The 19,487-nt window shown below is 40.0% G+C and overlaps 1 protein-coding gene and 1 long non-coding RNA gene across 2 annotated transcripts in view; one reads left to right on the top strand and one right to left on the bottom strand.

Moving 5' to 3' along the window:
- Window positions 1-19,487, top strand: part of LOC146525206 (uncharacterized) — a 374,600-nt gene that overhangs the window by 244,381 nt on the left and 110,732 nt on the right. The window lies entirely within an intron of this gene.
- LOC146525210 (uncharacterized) overlaps window positions 1-19,487 on the bottom strand; it is a 55,332-nt gene that overhangs the window by 25,887 nt on the left and 9,958 nt on the right. The window contains 19 exon segments of the mRNA XM_085156348.1: window positions 1-7,946; window positions 8,056-8,259; window positions 8,408-8,451; window positions 9,041-9,182; window positions 9,622-9,750; window positions 9,978-10,134; window positions 11,265-11,504; window positions 11,714-11,884; window positions 12,213-12,323; window positions 12,573-12,711; window positions 14,256-14,407; window positions 14,518-14,639; window positions 14,849-14,898; window positions 15,628-15,883; window positions 17,452-17,578; window positions 17,660-17,754; window positions 17,903-18,067; window positions 18,141-18,278; window positions 19,370-19,439. Of these exon segments, the coding sequence (XP_085012474.1) occupies window positions 1-7,946; window positions 8,056-8,259; window positions 8,408-8,451; window positions 9,041-9,182; window positions 9,622-9,750; window positions 9,978-10,134; window positions 11,265-11,504; window positions 11,714-11,884; window positions 12,213-12,323; window positions 12,573-12,711; window positions 14,256-14,407; window positions 14,518-14,639; window positions 14,849-14,898; window positions 15,628-15,883; window positions 17,452-17,578; window positions 17,660-17,754; window positions 17,903-18,067; window positions 18,141-18,278; window positions 19,370-19,439 (10,458 nt within the window).

Here is a 19,487-nt window from a genome sequence, read left to right as displayed (position 1 = left end):
TAATTGTTGCTGTTGTGGATTCAATGCTGTTGTCTCTTCAGGTGTTGCAGCTGTTCCTTTAGTGGTAGTGAAAGGCCCAGATGTAATTTCAGTACTCACAGATGGTTTTGATGTAACCGTGGTGGATCCTTGACCTGTTGTTTCAACATGTGGAACTGTGGTCATGGTTTCAACAACAGCTGTGGTAGAGGATGTTGTTGGTCCCGATGTAACTATTTTTGGTGGTTTTGTTGTCATAATTGTTGCTGTTGTGGATTCAAATGCTGTTGTCTCTTCAGGTGTTGCAGCTGTTCCTTTAGTGGTAGTGAAAGGCCCAGATGTAATTTCAGTACTCACAGATGGTTTTGATGTAACCGTGGTGGATCCTTGACCTGTTGTTTCAACATGTGGAACTGTGGTCGTGGTTTCAACAACAGCTGTGGTAGAGGATGTTGTTGGTCCCGATGTAACTATTTTTGGTGGTTTTGTTGTCATAATTGTTGCTGTTGTGGATTCAAATGCTGTTGTCTCTTCAGGTGTTGCAGCTGTTCCTTTAGTGGTAGTGAAAGGCCCAGATGTAATTTCAGTACTCACAGATGGTTTTGATGTAACCGTGGTGGATCCTTGACCTGTTGTTTCAACATGTGGAACTGTGGTCGTGGTTTCAACAACAGCTGTGGTAGAGGATGTTGTTGGTCCCGATGTAACTATTTTTGGTGGTTTTGTTGTCATAATTGTTGCTGTTGTGGATTCAAATGCTGTTGTCTCTTCAGGTGTTGCAGCTGTTCCTTTAGTGGTAGTGAAAGGCCCAGATGTAATTTCAGTACTCACAGATGGTTTTGATGTAACCGTGGTGGATCCTTGACCTGTTGTTTCAACATGTGGAACTGTGGTCGTGGTTTCAACAACAGCTGTGGTAGAGGATGTTGTTGGTCCCGATGTAACTATTTTTGGTGGTTTTGTTGTCATAATTGTTGCTGTTGTGGATTCAAATGCTGTTGTCTCTTCAGGTGTTGCAGCTGTTCCTTTAGTGGTAGTGAAAGGCCCAGATGTAATTTCAGTACTCACAGATGGTTTTGATGTAACCGTGGTGGATCCTTGACCTGTTGTTTCAACATGTGGAACTGTGGTCATGGTTTCAACAACAGCTGTGGTAGAGGATGTTGTTGGTCCCGATGTAACTATTTTTGGTGGTTTTGTTGTCATAATTGTTGCTGTTGTGGATTCAAATGCTGTTGTCTCTTCAGGTGTTGCAGCTGTTCCTTTAGTGGTAGTGAAAGGCCCAGATGTAATTTCAGTACTCACAGATGGTTTTGATGTAACCGTGGTGGATCCTTGACCTGTTGTTTCAACATGTGGAACTGTGGTCGTGGTTTCAACAACAGCTGTGGTAGAGGATGTTGTTGGTCCCGATGTAACTATTTTTGGTGGTTTTGTTGTCATAATTGTTGCTGTTGTGGATTCAAATGCTGTTGTCTCTTCAGGTGTTGCAGCTGTTCCTTTAGTGGTAGTGAAAGGCCCAGATGTAATTTCAGTACTCACAGATGGTTTTGATGTAACCGTGGTGGATCCTTGACCTGTTGTTTCAACATGTGGAACTGTGGTCGTGGTTTCAACAACAGCTGTGGTAGAGGATGTTGTTGGTCCCGATGTAACTATTTTTGGTGGTTTTGTTGTCATAATTGTTGCTGTTGTGGATTCAAATGCTGTTGTCTCTTCAGGTGTTGCAGCTGTTCCTTTAGTGGTAGTGAAAGGCCCAGATGTAATTTCAGTACTCACAGATGGTTTTGACGTAACCGTGGTGGATCCTTGACCTGTTGTTTCAACATGTGGAACTGTGGTCGTGGTTTCAACAACAGCTGTGGTAGAGGATGTTGTTGGTCCCAATGTGGTTGTGGTTTCACTGGGGTTTACACTTGTTGCGTAAACAGTCGTGCTGCCTGGAAGTGTCTCTGTTATGGGAGCAATAGAAGTTGAACCTGTAGATGTTGAAGTTAAAATAGTTGTGTTTAAAACAGAAGGATTTGTAATTACAGTTGAGGAAAATGATGATCCAGTTACAACAACTGAGGTTGATGGAGATGTTGTAGAGGATGTTGTTGGTCCTGATGTAACTATTTTTGGTGGTTTTGTTGTCATAATTGTTGCTGATGTGGATTCAAATGCTGTTGTCTCTTCAGGTGTTGCAGCTGTTCCTTTAGTGGTAGTGAAAGGCCCAGATGTAATTTCAGTACTCACAGATGGTTTTGATGTAACCGTGGTGGATCCTTGACCTGTTGTCTCAACATGTGGAACTGTGGTCGTGGTTTCAACAACAGCTGTGGTAGAGGATGTTGTTGGTCCCGATGTAACTATTTTTGGTGGTTTTGTTGTCATAATTGTTGCTGTTGTGGATTCAAATGCTGTTGTCTCTTCAGGTGTTGCAGCTGTTCCTTTAGTGGTAGTGAAAGGCCCAGATGTAATTTCAGTACTCACAGATGGTTTTGATGTAACCGTGGTGGATCCTTGACCTGTTGTTTCAACATGTGGAACTGTGGTCATGGTTTCAACAACAGCTGTGGTAGAGGATGTTGTTGGTCCCGATGTAACTATTTTTGGTGGTTTTGTTGTCATAATTGTTGCTGTTGTGGATTCAAATGCTGTTGTCTCTTCAGGTGTTGCAGCTGTTCCTTTAGTGGTAGTGAAAGGCCCAGATGTAATTTCAGTACTCACAGATGGTTTTGATGTAACCGTGGTGGATCCTTGACCTGTTGTTTCAACATGTGGAACTGTGGTCGTGGTTTCAACAACAGCTGTGGTAGAGGATGTTGTTGGTCCCGATGTAACTATTTTTGGTGGTTTTGTTGTCATAATTGTTGCTGTTGTGGATTCAAATGCTGTTGTCTCTTCAGGTGTTGCAGCTGTTCCTTTAGTGGTAGTGAAAGGCCCAGATGTAATTTCAGTACTCACAGATGGTTTTGATGTAACCGTGGTGGATCCTTGACCTGTTGTTTCAACATGTGGAACTGTGGTCATGGTTTCAACAACAGCTGTGGTAGAGGATGTTGTTGGTCCCGATGTAACTATTTTTGGTGGTTTTGTTGTCATAATTGTTGCTGTTGTGGATTCAAATGCTGTTGTCTCTTCAGGTGTTGCAGCTGTTCCTTTAGTGGTAGTGAAAGGCCCAGATGTAATTTCAGTACTCACAGATGGTTTTGATGTAACCGTGGTGGATCCTTGACCTGTTGTTTCAACATGTGGAACTGTGGTCGTGGTTTCAACAACAGCTGTGGTAGAGGATGTTGTTGGTCCCGATGTAACTATTTTTGGTGGTTTTGTTGTCATAATTGTTGCTGTTGTGGATTCAAATGCTGTTGTCTCTTCAGGTGTTGCAGCTGTTCCTTTAGTGGTAGTGAAAGGCCCAGATGTAATTTCAGTACTCACAGATGGTTTTGATGTAACCGTGGTGGATCCTTGACCTGTTGTTTCAACATGTGGAACTGTGGTCGTGGTTTCAACAACAGCTGTGGTAGAGGATGTTGTTGGTCCCGATGTAACTATTTTTGGTGGTTTTGTTGTCATAATTGTTGCTGTTGTGGATTCAAATGCTGTTGTCTCTTCAGGTGTTGCAGCTGTTCCTTTAGTGGTAGTGAAAGGCCCAGATGTAATTTCAGTACTCACAGATGGTTTTGATGTAACTGTGGTGGATCCTTGACCTGTTGTTTCAACATGTGGAACTGTGGTCGTGGTTTCAACAACAGCTGTGGTAGAGGATGTTGTTGGTCCCGATGTAACTATTTTTGGTGGTTTTGTTGTCATAATTGTTGCTGTTGTGGATTCAAATGCTGTTGTCTCTTCAGGTGTTGCAGCTGTTCCTTTAGTGGTAGTGAAAGGCCCAGATGTAATTTCAGTACTCACAGATGGTTTTGATGTAACCGTGGTGGATCCTTGACCTGTTGTTTCAACATGTGGAACTGTGGTCATGGTTTCAACAACAGCTGTGGTAGAGGATGTTGTTGGTCCCGATGTAACTATTTTTGGTGGTTTTGTTGTCATAATTGTTGCTGTTGTGGATTCAAATGCTGTTGTCTCTTCAGGTGTTGCAGCTGTTCCTTTAGTGGTAGTGAAAGGCCCAGATGTAATTTCAGTACTCACAGATGGTTTTGATGTAACCGTGGTGGATCCTTGACCTGTTGTCTCAACATGTGGAACTGTGGTCGTGGTTTCAACAACAGCTGTGGTAGAGGATGTTGTTGGTCCCGATGTAACTATTTTTGGTGGTTTTGTTGTCATAATTGTTGCTGTTGTGGATTCAAATGCTGTTGTCTCTTCAGGTGTTGCAGCTGTTCCTTTAGTGGTAGTGAAAGGCCCAGATGTAATTTCAGTACTCACAGATGGTTTTGATGTAACCGTGGTGGATCCTTGACCTGTTGTTTCAACATGTGGAACTGTGGTCGTGGTTTCAACAACAGCTGTGGTAGAGGATGTTGTTGGTCCCGATGTAACTATTTTTGGTGGTTTTGTTGTCATAATTGTTGCTGTTGTGGATTCAAATGCTGTTGTCTCTTCAGGTGTTGCAGCTGTTCCTTTAGTGGTAGTGAAAGGCCCAGATGTAATTTCAGTACTCACAGATGGTTTTGACGTAACCGTGGTGGATCCTTGACCTGTTGTTTCAACATGTGGAACTGTGGTCGTGGTTTCAACAACAGCTGTGGTAGAGGATGTTGTTGGTCCCAATGTGGTTGTGGTTTCACTGGGGTTTACACTTGTTGCGTAAACAGTCGTGCTGCCTGGAAGTGTCTCTGTTATTGGAGCAATAGAAGTTGAACCTGTAGATGTTGAAGTTAAAATAGTTGTGTTTAAAACAGAAGGATTTGTAATTACAGTTGAGGAAAATGATGATCCAGTTACAACAACTGAGGTTGATGGAGATGTTGTAGAGGATGTTGTTGGTCCTGATGTAACTATTTTTGGTGGTTTTGTTGTCATAATTGTTGCTGATGTGGATTCAAATGCTGTTGTCTCTTCAGGTGTTGCAGCTGTTCCTTTAGTGGTAGTGAAAGGCCCAGATGTAATTTCAGTACTCACAGATGGTTTTGATGTAACCGTGGTGGATCCTTGACCTGTTGTCTCAACATGTGGAACTGTGGTCGTGGTTTCAACAACAGCTGTGGTAGAGGATGTTGTTGGTCCCGATGTAACTATTTTTGGTGGTTTTGTTGTCATAATTGTTGCTGTTGTGGATTCAAATGCTGTTGTCTCTTCAGGTGTTGCAGCTGTTCCTTTAGTGGTAGTGAAAGGCCCAGATGTAATTTCAGTACTCACAGATGGTTTTGATGTAACCGTGGTGGATCCTTGACCTGTTGTCTCAACATGTGGAACTGTGGTCGTGGTTTCAACAACAGCTGTGGTAGAGGATGTTATTGGTCCCGATGTAACTATTTTTGGTGGTTTTGTTGTCATAATTGTTGCTGTTGTGGATTCAAATGCTGTTGTCTCTTCAGGTGTTGCAGCTGTTCCTTTAGTGGTAGTGAAAGGCCCAGATGTAATTTCAGTACTCACAGATGGTTTTGATGTAACCGTGGTGGATCCTTGACCTGTTGTTTCAACATGTGGAACTGTGGTCGTGGTTTCAACAACAGCTGTGGTAGAGGATGTTGTTGGTCCCGATGTAACTATTTTTGGTGGTTTTGTTGTCATAATTGTTGCTGTTGTGAATTCAAATGCTGTTGTCTCTTCAGGTGTTGCAGCTGTTCCTTTAGTGGTAGTGAAAGGCCCAGATGTAATTTCAGTACTCACAGATGGTTTTGATGTAACCGTGGTGGATCCTTGACCTGTTGTTTCAACATGTGGAACTGTGGTCGTGGTTTCAACAACAGCTGTGGTAGAGGATGTTGTTGGTCCCGATGTAACTATTTTTGGTGGTTTTGTTGTCATAATTGTTGCTGTTGTGGATTCAAATGCTGTTGTCTCTTCAGGTGTTGCAGCTGTTCCTTTAGTGGTAGTGAAAGGCCCAGATGTAATTTCAGTACTCACAGATGGTTTTGATGTAACCGTGGTGGATCCTTGACCTGTTGTTTCAACATGTGGAACTGTGGTCGTGGTTTCAACAACAGCTGTGGTAGAGGATGTTGTTGGTCCCGATGTAACTATTTTTGGTGGTTTTGTTGTCATAATATTTGCTGTTGTGGATTCAAATGCTGTTGTCTCTTCAGGTGTTGCAGCTGTTACTTTAGTGGTAGTGAAAGGCCCAGATGTAATTTCAGTACTCACAGATGGTTTTGATGTAACCATGGTGGATCCTTGACCTGTTGTTTCAACATGTGGAACTGTGGTCGTGGTTTCAACAACAGCTGTGGTAGAGGATGTTGTTGGTCCCGATGTAACTATTTTTGGTGGTTTTGTTGTCATAAGTGTGGCTGTTGTGGATTCAAATGCTGTTGTCTCTTCAGGTGTTGCAGCTGTTCCTTTAGTGGTAGTGAAAGGCCCAGATGTAATTTCAGTACCCACAGATGGTTTTGATGTAACCGTGGTGGATCCTTGACCTGTTGTTTCAACATGTGGAACTGTGGTCGTGGTTTCAACAACAGCTGTGGTAGAGGATGTTGTTGGTCCCGATGTAACTATTTTTGGTGGTTTTGTTGTCATAATTGTTGCTGTTGTGGATTCAAATGCTGTTGTCTCTTCAGGTGTTGCAGCTGTTCCTTTAGTGGTAGTGAAAGGCCCAGATGTAATTTCAGTACTCACAGATGGTTTTGATGTAACCGTGGTGGATCCTTGACCTGTTGTTTCAACATGTGGAACTGTGGTCGTGGTTTCAACAACAGCTGTGGTAGAGGATGTTGTTGGTCCCAATGTGGTTGTGGTTTCACTGGGGTTTACACTTGTTGCGTAAACAGTCATGCTGCCTGGAAGTGTCTCTGTTATGGGAGCAATAGAAGTTGAACCTGTAGATGTTGAAGTTAAAATAGTTGTGTTTAAAACAGAAGGATTTGTAATTACAGTTGAGGAAAATGATGATCCAGTTACAACAACTGAGGTTGATGGAGATGTTGTAGAGGATGTTGTTGGTCCTGATGTGACTATTTTTGGTGGTTTTGTTGTCATAATTGTTGCTGTTGTGGATTCAAATGCTGTTGTCTCTTCAGGTGTTGCAGCTGTTCCTTTAGTGGTAGTGAAAGGCCCAGATGTAATTTCAGTACTCACAGATGGTTTTGATGTAACCGTGGTGGATCCTTGACCTGTTGTTTCAACATGTGGAACTGTGGTCGTGGTTTCAACAACAGCTGTGGTAGAGGATGTTGTTGGTCCCGATGTAACTATTTTTGGTGGTTTTGTTGTCATAATTGTTGCTGTTGTGGATTCAAATGCTGTTGTCTCTTCAGGTGTTGCAGCTGTTCCTTTAGTGGTAGTGAAAGGCCCAGATGTAATTTCAGTACTCACAGATGGTTTTGATGTAACCGTGGTGGATCCTTGACCTGTTGTTTCAACATGTGGAACTGTGGTCGTGGTTTCAACAACAGCTGTGGTAGAGGATGTTTTTGGTCCCGATGTAACTATTTTTGGTGGTTTTGTTGTCACAAGTGTGGCTGTTGTGGATTCAAATGCTGTTGTCTCTTCAGGTGTTGCAGCTGTTCCTTTAGTGGTAGTGAAAGGCCCAGATGTAATTTCAGTACTCACAGATGGTTTTGATGTAACCGTGGTGGATCCTTGACCTGTTGTTTCAACATGTGGAACTGTGGTCGTGGTTTCAACAACAGCTGTGGTAGAGGATGTTGTTGGTCCCGATGTAACTATTTTTGGTGGTTTTGTTGTCATAATTGTTGCTGTTGTGGATTCAAATGCTGTTGTCTCTTCAGGTGTTGCAGCTGTTCCTTTAGTGGTAGTGAAAGGCCCAGATGTAATTTCTGTAACTTCTGGTGTTGTTAGTTTTGCCGATGTGGTTTCATATTCAAATGTAGTATTTAATGGAGATGTAGTACTAATAACTGTGACAAAATACAATGACATGACATTAAAACATGCATATAATTCCATAATTCAATTCAATTTTCTCAATACTCTTTCTATTTCTTTGAGAAATGATCAGTTTAATACCTGAAGTGGACTTTAGTATTGTACTAAACGTAAATGGAGTTGTTGTTGGCGCAGGTGTTGTGGTATTAAAGCAGGGGTATATGCTCCTTGTTACAATTCCATTCTCTGCACACTCAGCTGTGATGCAGTTTCCTAGGCCATCAGTTGTGTTGTAGATATTGTCCCCATAGTTGTACATTTTTCCATTAATGATGCATTTACAATCTACAAGTAAAACATTTAGTCTTTTTGTAAATACAAATTAATTCATAAACATTTATTATATTATATATAATAAATGAAATTTGAAAATAAATGTTTTTTCAATTTACCAAGCAATAGATTTATAGCATAGCTATACAAGCATACTTACAGTTAACACTGTAGTTACATTGTATCCCCGACATTGTACATAAGCTTGAAAGAAAACAACGTTGTGGTTATTTCACTTGTGTCTGCTTTTACACTCACTGTGGCATGTTAAACATCACATTTACTTCTTAATAACTGTATATTTCACATACAGTGCCATGAGAAAGGTTTTGCCTTCTTTCTACTTCCTTTTTTTCAAATCATTGAAATAATAGAGTAATAAAATATTTACATTTACCTAGCCCTTTGCCCTTATCAAAGTGCAGTAGGTTTAATGATCTTAAAAAGCGATTCATCAGGCCAAAATCTAAAGAATTACCTGAGAAACAACTTTATCATATACAATTCTGAAAAGGGTTACAAAGCCACTATGACAGCCCTTATCCATACACAATGAAAACTTGAACCAGCAGTGAACCTTCCCTGGAGTATAGAGGAGTTTTGTCTCACACAAACAGTTTGTCTCTAAAGTTATGTGAAAGACTCACTGCCAATAAAAGGCAAATACTTTTTAATGGCACCGTGTATTATATTTTATATACTTACATCAAAAGACCACATGTTAAATTCTACGTGCATCATTATGTACTGTGTGCTAAAATGGATGGAATGATGCATCTTGTGTGACACATACCAGGTGTAGCAGTTCTCTGATGGAACCTTTTCACCAATGTTGTAATTGTTGCCTTGGTCATCATAGCATCCACACTGGTCCACGCACTTCATAGTGTCTTCATCAAAGTAGGGTTGGTTTGGGGGACACTGTGGATAGCAGCCTACGATGTTTTAAAATAGTGATTAACTTGAGTAAATTTACAAGTAGAATACATGTAAAGCTTTTTTGTAAACATTTCACAATTTGGCAATGTTCACATTCTGTTTAACTTGTTGCTTTTTTGAAGAAGTGGTGTAGACTAAGGAAGCTGTCTCATGACAAAAGTTACAAATAGTTGTTTGAAATGAAAGTTGCTTGTTTAAAACAAAAATTACTGAAGGATTCATTGTGAATGAGTTCATTATCTAAATACAGTTGCAGGTAGGCTTTTCTGTCATTGTTTTGTTTAGATGGGGCGTGAAAATATTGCTTCCTGCCATGTGGGGAATGATGGAAAAAGCTTGTGAACCACTGTCTGTTGTTCTGTTGACTTAAGCTCCACATTTAAAACAAAAATAAATAGTCCACAAAGTGGCATATCAATACTGTGCCTGATGTACCTTCCAGGTTGGTGATGAGTGACGAGCAGTTTCCAGATGGATTCCTACATGTTTTCATGCAATTAGCTCCACAAGGCTTATAGTGCCACTCACATTCACCGGGTGAATTATAGTAGTCACAGAAAATAGCTGCAAGAAACAAAACCATTGCTTATTAGACTTGTACAGCATTTTAAAAAATGATGTTTTTCCTTCCCACTGTCACCAAAGTTCTTGCTCATAGGGGGTCATATGATTGTTGGGTTTTCTCTGTATCTATTATTGTACGATCTACTGTACAATATGAAGCGCCGACTGTTGTTGTGATTTGGCGCTGTATAAATAAAATTGAATTGAATTACATTAATCAGACTTACGACAAAACTTCGGAGTCCTCCATGCAATGCAGGTCCCAGCTTCATTACAGGCTTTAGCATATGCAGCCACCGCAGTACAGAGACATTCGCAGTCCCCACCAGTGTCACAAGCACAGGAGTCTCTCACACAGGAATCAAAATATGGACCAGGGTAAACCTAGAACACATACAGTAATACACTACCAGTCAACAGTTTCACAGAACCTCAATTCTTCCAGGTTTTTTTTATTGAAATTCAGGCAGTTCAGTTATTCCTTTTACTCTGTAAGCATAGAACAAATAAACAAATGAAGTTAAAAAAGAATCATGCAATCCATTTTAACCATATGTATTCATGGGTACAGATTGAGGAACTGTCCTTTTGCCTTCTCAATACTGTACAAAGATCATAGACTTCGGATTTTGATTCATTACTCCAGAACACCTTCCAGTTTTCATTAGTCCATTGGCAATGTTTCATAGCTCAAACCTCTTTACACCTCTTTTTCTTATTCTGAAATCTTAGCAATGGTTCTGTTGCTGCAACTTGACCTGTCAGTTGAAGTTGAGGCTTGCTTACTATGACCACAATTAAGCTCTGCTTGTAGCTCAGAAACTTGTCTTCTGACTCTGTTGAGGCTTTGGGTCCAGTAGACTTTTCCCCTGTTTCTGATTGCCTTTTGAAGGTGAAGGACACTTGACATCTTTCTTTGCAGTTTCTTTGTAGGAAAGATTTACACCTTTTCTCACCATTTTTATAGCAACACACAACTTTCTGCCCAAATCCTGAGGGTGTGGTACCTGAGGGTATGTGCTCCAACACTACCTTTATGTAGACATACGCAGGTTTAAGTTATCGCCCACTACTCTGGATTATTCCCACAGTCTAAAGACATGTAATTAGTGGGATTAGGTTAACTGGTCATTCTAGTTAACCTAATCCCACTAATTTAGGTTAGTGGGATTAGTGAATTTACCCCTATTCGCACTCAAATAGGGGTAAATTTGAGTGCGAATGACTGTCTGTCGCTGTACTGGCAACCTGTCCAGGCTTTACCTTGCCTCTTGCCCTATGGTAGGTGGGGTAGGCTCCAGGCCTCCCCCCCCCGCCCCCGACCTAGATAAGTGGAAGAGAATGCATGGGTGGATGGATATCACATATCGTGTCTATTAGGTAAAGATTCCTAAATGCCAGACATTAAGATAAAAGAACAAAGAGCTCATAGGGGAAATTAAAGTGCATATACTTTTGTGCATTTTTGTGTGTGTATCCATTTCTGTATATTTGCTACCACCAAACACACTGACCTTTGAATGACAGCTCTGGAAGGTGACACTTGTGATGATACTGCACTGTTTTTGAGACCAGGCTGCCCGGTAGCGATTTGAGGCACAGGGATCACTGATCAGCTCTGCACTGGGGCAACTAGATGAAACTTTCCAGCTGTTACCAAACTGTAGAACATCTGCTACTATTTCCTGTGAGCGTGTGGTGAAGTCATTCTTACTGTTACCATCATAGTTTCCACACAGACCACAGACCTGACCCTGAGAGGAAAGGAAGCAGTGGTACAGATTAAAGCCCTCGTTTTTATTAATACGGAGTATCAATAATTGTGTAATTGTATTTGTATTTGTACTGACTACTAAATTTCTGTTATTGTGAAATTCTTAATATTAACTTTCTTAATCAATTATACGTCAACAGTAAAAAGCAGTAACTGTCAATCCAGATGTGCAGAATTGATTTCTTTTACCTGGAACTGTGGACTGATTGTGATGAAAAGACTGGTCTTCTGGTCCCACATGAGAACGAGTCCAGGCTTGATCGTCACCACGGTGTAAATGCCCATTTTTTGTACCTGAAGCGCCTGGATAGTGCCCTTTACCACTTGTAAATTGTCATCTTTAAGCTGGAATTCATTATCCTGTGGGTTTCAACAGCAATGAATAAAACAGGAATTTTATTTTTGTAGAATTTAAACCATATATGTGCAACAAACCTGAAAAGCTGAAAGCTCTTTTGTTTTTTCAAAAATTTCAAAAAATTGAATCGAAAAACTGATTACATGTCAGTTAAATTATACAACCTTTAATCGATTCTTTTATCTAATTTAAGTTGTAGTTTCTTTTTCTAGTATTAATTGTGCAATTTTAATATTGTTGGTGAAGAGTTAAAACATTTTAAGAACTCTGCATCTACATTTTTCAGTCATTATTTTGAAAATGAGCACAGCTGAAGGATTTTGTGTTTACCCCTGAGAAGATCTTGATGGTCTTAGAACAGGTGGTTCCTGTTGTTCCACATGGAACATTTTCAGTAATAATTCTGAAGCTTCCGTTGCCATTGTAGGTGCCACAGAAGTCCTGAGCAAAGCACAGTGCATGCAGTTACTGGATACCAGTGTTAAAGTTAGAATCCTTAAGAGTTGCATAAAATTGATTTACTGATAAAAATGTTGATCTGCCTCTTTCTGTTCTGGTAAAATAATATACATGAAACAGCAGCCAGAGTGAGCTTTACAATGAAGAGCTGCAGAAGAAAGATGGCACAACAGTGCGTTGCCAAATCTACCACGGCTACAAAGTTTCCATTTTTAACTTTTAGCAACCTACTTGTAGAAGTGTGTATTCACACTGTCCACTGAAGTCGAACCTCTTATCATCAAAGGTGATGTAGTGACCATCTCCATAGATTCCACAAACAGCGTCACACGTCTTGTTGGTACATGTGAACTTCCTTCCACTACAGGAACTGGAAACACATACAGCCGACAAAAACTATTAAATTCATTTCAAAATATTTGTAATATCTGTGTAATCAAGAATACAAAAACAAAAACAACACAAAAACCCCCGCTGGTGATTAATTAACTACCTTTATGTTTTTACAAATATAATTAAAACAACTTTTTCTATTCAAACATTTGAAAAGTACAGTCACATGCCAACTACCTGCTTGGTATTCTCATGTATTTGGTGAAAACACCAAATTGTATCATTTAAACCCTGATTCTTCCTGAATTAGTGTTATTTTACAAGATGGGGGAAAACTCCTCACTCGCATCGTGAGCCAAACAAGTGTAGGTGCAATGACAGAATTAGCAGAGACATAACAGCAAATATAGCTGAATAGTGAAAATATATAGTGACATGTTTTTATTTAGTAAACCAGTTTTATAATAGAAACCCGACTCCCAAAAAGTTGGGACACCTTACAAACGTAAATAAAATGTGAATAAAAATAATGATTTGCAAATCTCAGAAAGTTTTTTCACAGTAGACCATAGAAAACATGAAATGTTTGAATAAATGAAAAGGTCATTTTAAATTTGATGGCAGCAACACATCACACAAAAGCTTGGACAGAGGTTGTTTACTGCTGTGTATCATCATCCCCTCTTCTTTTAAAAGCAATTTGTAAATGTTGGGAACCAAGACCGTCCCTTGGACTTTTGGAGGACGAATGTCTGATACAGAATTCTAGCAGTTCAACAATCTTGGATTTTCTTTGTCATATTTTTCATTCATGTTTTCAAGTGTAATTTCTGGAATGCACGCAGGCTAGTCCCGTAGCCAGAGCCTCCTACAGAGCTATACTGTTGTTCCAGATGCAGGTTTAGCATTGTTTTGCTGAAATATGCAAGGTCTTCCTGAAAAAGATGTCTTTTTGTTTTGTTTTTTTAAGAGATGAAGGCATTTGAACTGAGTCCTGGTAACTTAGTTGCCTCTCGTGTGAAGAAGACAGTAGCCATTTTATTTTGTGGAAAACAAAAGAATTGGAAGTTTTGATTTATCAGACAACAGAACAGTTTTCCACTTATGTAGTTTCTTATTATTCATTTTAAGCATGTTAGTGACATGTTGCCAATTAAACTACATAATTGCAAAATGTTTCTCCAGCTGTTATTTTAGTACAACTTACTTTTTCAGTCTTTCATTGCCTTAAACATTCATACAGTGCTTTTTATTTATATCCAAACTCATTTATCCAGCATTAACACACTCAGCTGAATGCACTGGGGGCAACTCAGGGTTCAGTATCTTTGTTTTTTTTCCCAAAGATTCTTTGATTGGATTGATCTGCAGATATTTTGATTGGTAGAAAACCTGTCTGACATGTGAGCCTTGGCAGTCGTGGTGGCTGTGTCTCAAACAAGTACTATGAGAAACAAGTCACCTATTTAACTGACATTCTTTATTTTAGTGGAAATGTGTGTAAATTCTTTTTATAACCTATATACTGCTGTTGAATATTTAAATATAAATCTTTGTATGCTTGTAAAGAAATGTACAAACCAGGTATTGCAATCCACTGTCAGCGTCTCTCCAGGCTGGTAGACTTGTCCGTTGTGTACACATGGACAGCTGCTCTCAGTGACGCAGCCTCCGGCTCCATCTGACAACAGACCATCGGGGCATATGCAGCCTGATGTACAGCCTGTGTGGATCTGTGTCCAACCAGAGTGAAAATGAAAGGAGAGAGTAAGTCAAGCAGGACCTGTGCATGCACTGCACATTTAAGCACACAGCCAAACTGGCATAACTGTGCTGTACTTACACAAGCCATGTCAGCGGTGCTGCAGCTCCTTTGACATTCAGTGCCAGCAGCCCCAGGTGGAGCAGTAGAGCAGTCAAAGTGCACCATGGGATATTCACATTGTGGTGAACCTGATGGTAAACCTGGGAACAAAATATAACAGCTTCACATTCAGAATTTTATTGTCATGATAAACGATATTATGATGAAATGTCCCACCAATTTATTTACAGTTCACTGAGTGAAAACTTCATGATATGAAAGAGAACTGAAAATGTTTGGCTACTAATTTTATCAAACAAATGAACTACAATAGCATTTAATCTGTGTGCATAATGTTAATTATGCCTACTTAGTAGCTGTGTTCCTCCAGAGCAGCTGAGAATGCCTTGTCTGCAGACACTGTGAGAACAATGATGAGGGAACATGAGAAATACTTTTATATGACACAATATCCTCAGTCATTCTTTAACCGTGTAGTTTCTTATTATTCTTTGTGTTATTTAAAATGTTCATGGGCAAAAAACATCCTAGTTGTACTGGTGCATTCACAACATGAATTTATAGGATGGAACAACATTTTTCCTCTAACGTGCAAGTCAATGCTTTGTAGTTGGTATATATACAGAAGCTTCCAGCATCCAGTTCAATATTCGTTTAATCCTCCTGTTTTGTTCGGATCAAACACGTCCCTGACATTAACACGTGTCATATTAAGTGAATACAAATCTATTAGCTGAGCTTCACTTTGTTTTTACAGCAAATTAACTTTAGCAAATGAACATTTTAGGTTGGTGATGGTGAACATAAAAATCCAGTTGATTCTGTTCTAGCACCGCTGATTGAGAATGGTCAGTTGGTCGATTTCATGATCATTATGATGCAAAATCTCATGACCACTGATTAATGGCCATGAGTGTTATCCATAGAGAGTTGGGGACTGGAAACACATAAATAGTACATTTGCATTATGACTAAAAGTAGCAAACATTGCTAGACCTGCAGTCAGACTGAAGAAGTTACTCGGATGAGTGACAAAATATTTCTTCCACTGAAAACATGTCCAGAAGAACAGAATCAACCTTACCTGAATGATTCAGCATGAATTAAGAAAAATGAGTCTTTATTTACCATGTGCTGCCATCTTTACTGATGGTCTGTCCAGGAGGAACAATAATGCCTTCAGCATAGCAGGGACAGCTTTCACGGGCTACACACTGGCCTTCCTCGTTCATGTAAGTTTCTTCAGAACAGCCACAGCCATCCACTGTGGGGAAGTGGACCTGACAGGAGTAGTCAGTGTGGCCGAGGGAACGGCAGGTAAGCCCACAGCTGGTCGTGTTGTAATTATACACAGTTTCTGCTGCACATGATGTACTGAATGTCTCTGTTATGGGAGATGTGAGATGTTTATACAATGAGCCAACAGTTCAGTTCAATTTAATTCAATTCAAATGTTGCAAAAATGAATCAAACACAAATGATTTATTAAATATGTTGTATTCAAATGAGCTGCTACTTCTGCCATTATTTAAAATAGATACCAAATTATGTGCCATAGCTGTGGTGCTGGAGACAAGAATTGTTCATGTGGTACGAATGGCACGGAAAGATGTCTGGTAGGTTAACACCATAACAGACATGGTGTCAGCAGCTGACTCATGCTGACAATGTGATATAATAACATTTATATTAACCCAAATAATTTAGAGTTTCCTCAAATTGTGACTGCTGCTGCTGACTTTAATTTACAGCGGTTCTGGCACGTTTAATTTTCATGTTCATCGAGGTACAATATTCCTGTGAGTTTAGCACTAACATTGTTGATTTAGTACAGATTATTAGATCATTTTACATACAAGTGTACTCCAATTGCAGTGTGAATGCTGAAAACTGAATTGTTTGAGTTGAATTGTTGTAACTGCTCAATCTTTGCTGAAATCGTTGAAGCTGGCAGGCCGACCATTTTTAGATGAAAGCTAAAGAATATATCCAAATAAACTGACACATAATGAATGTTTATCTGAAACTGATACATTGCATTATTACATTTAAAAAGTGAATTAAAAAAAACTGTAGATGACTTAATGTTTAGACTCAAGGATCTTAAATGAGAAGCCAGCATATTTTCACATGTTTGAGGGTTTTATTTTTAAAAAAGCTCTTTATTTGATGTGCTTCAAATGATATTTAAACAAAAATTTAAAGACAAGGACTGATTAAAGTAAGTTATAAAAAGTTAATTTCTAATGATCCAGTCAATGAAAAATAGACCTAAAGTGTAATCAACCAATCAGAATGACCTGTTATTCTCATGCATGTGTTGCTGGTATAGAATCAGTCTGTGGGAAACTGCTGTTAAATTTCCCTTTTTGAACCTGTCAATAAACTGCTTCCAAATACAAAAACATAACTCATATCATAACACTTCTTTAAAAATAAGGACTTCTTCGACATAACAGTGGGTCTCTCCGCATTTAATCATTAGTAATGATTAATCTCTGCTGCTCTACCACAGCATGTCTTTGTCCGGTCTTCCTCCCCTCACCTTAACCAGTCACGGCAGATGGCCCCGCCCCTCCCTGAGCCTGGTTCTGTTGGAGGTTTCTTCCTGTTAAAAGGGAGTTTTTCCTTCCCACTGTCGCCAAAGTATTTGCCCATAGGGGGTCGTATGATTGTTATTTTGTCCTCTGTTGTATTATTGTAGGATTTATATTTCCAACCTTACCTTACAATAAAAAGCACCTTGAGGTGACTTGTTGTGATTTGGCGCTTACAATAAAAAACTGAATTGAATTAAATTGAATTAAAAGTTGGGTTGTGGGGCCAATCTAAAAAAAAATGTTCAGTCCTGTTGTTGAGAAAACCGCCTCACTAAAAATACAATGTGCTTCAGTGAGCATTGGCGTTTGAACCTGTGTTTCTCTTTTTAAGGATGCTTAGTGTTTTACTTACCACAGACGGTTTTCCTCCAGCCACTGATGTGGACTCCTGCTGCTGAGCAGGCATAGACATATGAGGAAACTGCAGCACACATGCAGTCCTCACTTTTTTCACAGTTACAGGTGTCATACATGCAGTTCTGTCAAAAGAGTATTAGTGAAACGATTAACAAGAGTTCAGCTGCAAAGTTCTCATTAAACCTTTGCATGTTCAGACCTACATCTTTATAAGTGGTGGGGCTAATGACAGCGTGGCAGGGAGCAAACACTCCCTCGGGATCAGTTAGTTTGGAGCACCAGAAATCAGCATATTTCTCTAAAACAGAAACATTCAGAATTAAACTTGTTATATATCATCTGTTGTTTAATAAAATCTTGAAAAACAGCAAGGCAGTATGGTATTTGTCATATAACATAATAACTTTTCTAAGATAAAACATAATAATACAGGAGTTTATCTGTACCTGTGAGGATGTTGTTGTGACAAGGGTCTCCAAAATGTGATGTAATGTCTGGGCAGCTGGCTCTGGTTTTCCATGCGTTTGCAAATGCAGCAGCAGTGCCTTCCACCAGCCCACTTGTCACTCTAAAGTCGTCACTCATTATGTCGTTGAAGTTCCCACATAAACCTTTCAAATAAGATGTTCCACAGTTACACAGATTCCAGACGTTCCAGACACTCACAGTAATGTGGAGACGTACCAGACGTGGTTCCTGTGAGGGACTTGTCAGCTGAAATGAACACCTGCATTATGGGAGACAGCTGAATCATCAGTTGTATGCCCGCTGTGGTGCTCACAAGGATGTAGAAGGAAGATGGCTTAAAGACTCTCAGATCAGCTGTCGAGGTCAGAAGACGTGAAAAACGTTGTAGCGATTAATTCAAACACAAACATACAAACGTCAATGATGCAGATAGCATTTCCACTCTAGAAAATAAATAAATGCAACTAATGAGTGTGTTGCTTTTGCTTTCTTTATTACATATTTTGTAGTGAGTTGAACAAAATTCTTTTGCAAACACAAATCTTGCTGGCCCTTAGCTTTTGTAAATTGAAAGTCATGTTCAAGCACGTTCAATTTACCTGTGATAAATTGAATGTCACATAAAACAAAAGCAAACAAAGAATGCATCAGCAGCAGGATCATTAAATGATTATATAAGTACTTGGATTTATAATAAACCCATAGTGAGGGTGTGTTGGGAACGCCTGACAGAAGGCTCTGTCTGTGAGGTGTTCAACTCCCACATCTGGCAGAACTTTGGCAGCTTTCTAAGGTAGGCTGAGAACATTGAGTCTGAATGAACAATGTTCAGCATCTCCATTGCGGCTGTTGCAATGGTGATGCGGCTGCGAGGTGGTGCCTGTCATGGTGGTAATCCTTTAACCAGATTGTAGACACCTGAGCAAAGGGAGCTTTCAAGCTGAAGGTGTCCACAGGTTAGCCTGTGGGGACTTTGGAGGAAGCAGCAGGAAGCACCACGGTCTCTCGTGGTGAAGAGAGAGCTTAGTGTGAAAGCAAAGCTGCCGATTTACTGGTTGATCTATGTCCCTACCCTCACCCGTAGTCACAGCTTTGGGTAGTGAACTAAAGAATGCAGATAGAATTTGCTTTCTACAAAGAGTGGCTGGGCTCCCTACTGGGAGGAGGCTGATGGGGTAGGCACACTGGAGAGATTACATTTGCCTGCTGGCCCAGGAACACCTTGGCGTTCCTTTGGATAGGTTGGAGAAGGGGGATAGGGAGAAGGAGGCCTAGGTTTCCCTGCTTAGGCTGGAAAACCCTCAACCCGCGGTCAGAAGAAGGCAGGAGGCAGAAGTTTTTTTAAAAACATTTATTACTGAGAAAATATGCATACATACACTATGATCATTATACTAAGAAGATGTGTTTACTATATGTGGACAGTGAAATGTGAGATAACTTACCTGTGAACAGTGGAAGCTGAGAATGAATCTGGTTCACATAGACCTGCCCAGATGCCTGAACTTTAACAACCTGTCATTTTGCAGAAAGACACGTTTTAGACACACCAGGATTTGCAGA

Source organism: Neolamprologus multifasciatus, chromosome 1, assembly GCF_963576455.1.
Source record: "Neolamprologus multifasciatus chromosome 1, fNeoMul1.2, whole genome shotgun sequence".
NCBI lineage: Eukaryota > Metazoa > Chordata > Actinopteri > Cichliformes > Cichlidae > Neolamprologus > Neolamprologus multifasciatus.
This window is presented reverse-complemented; position numbering and strand designations above follow the sequence as displayed.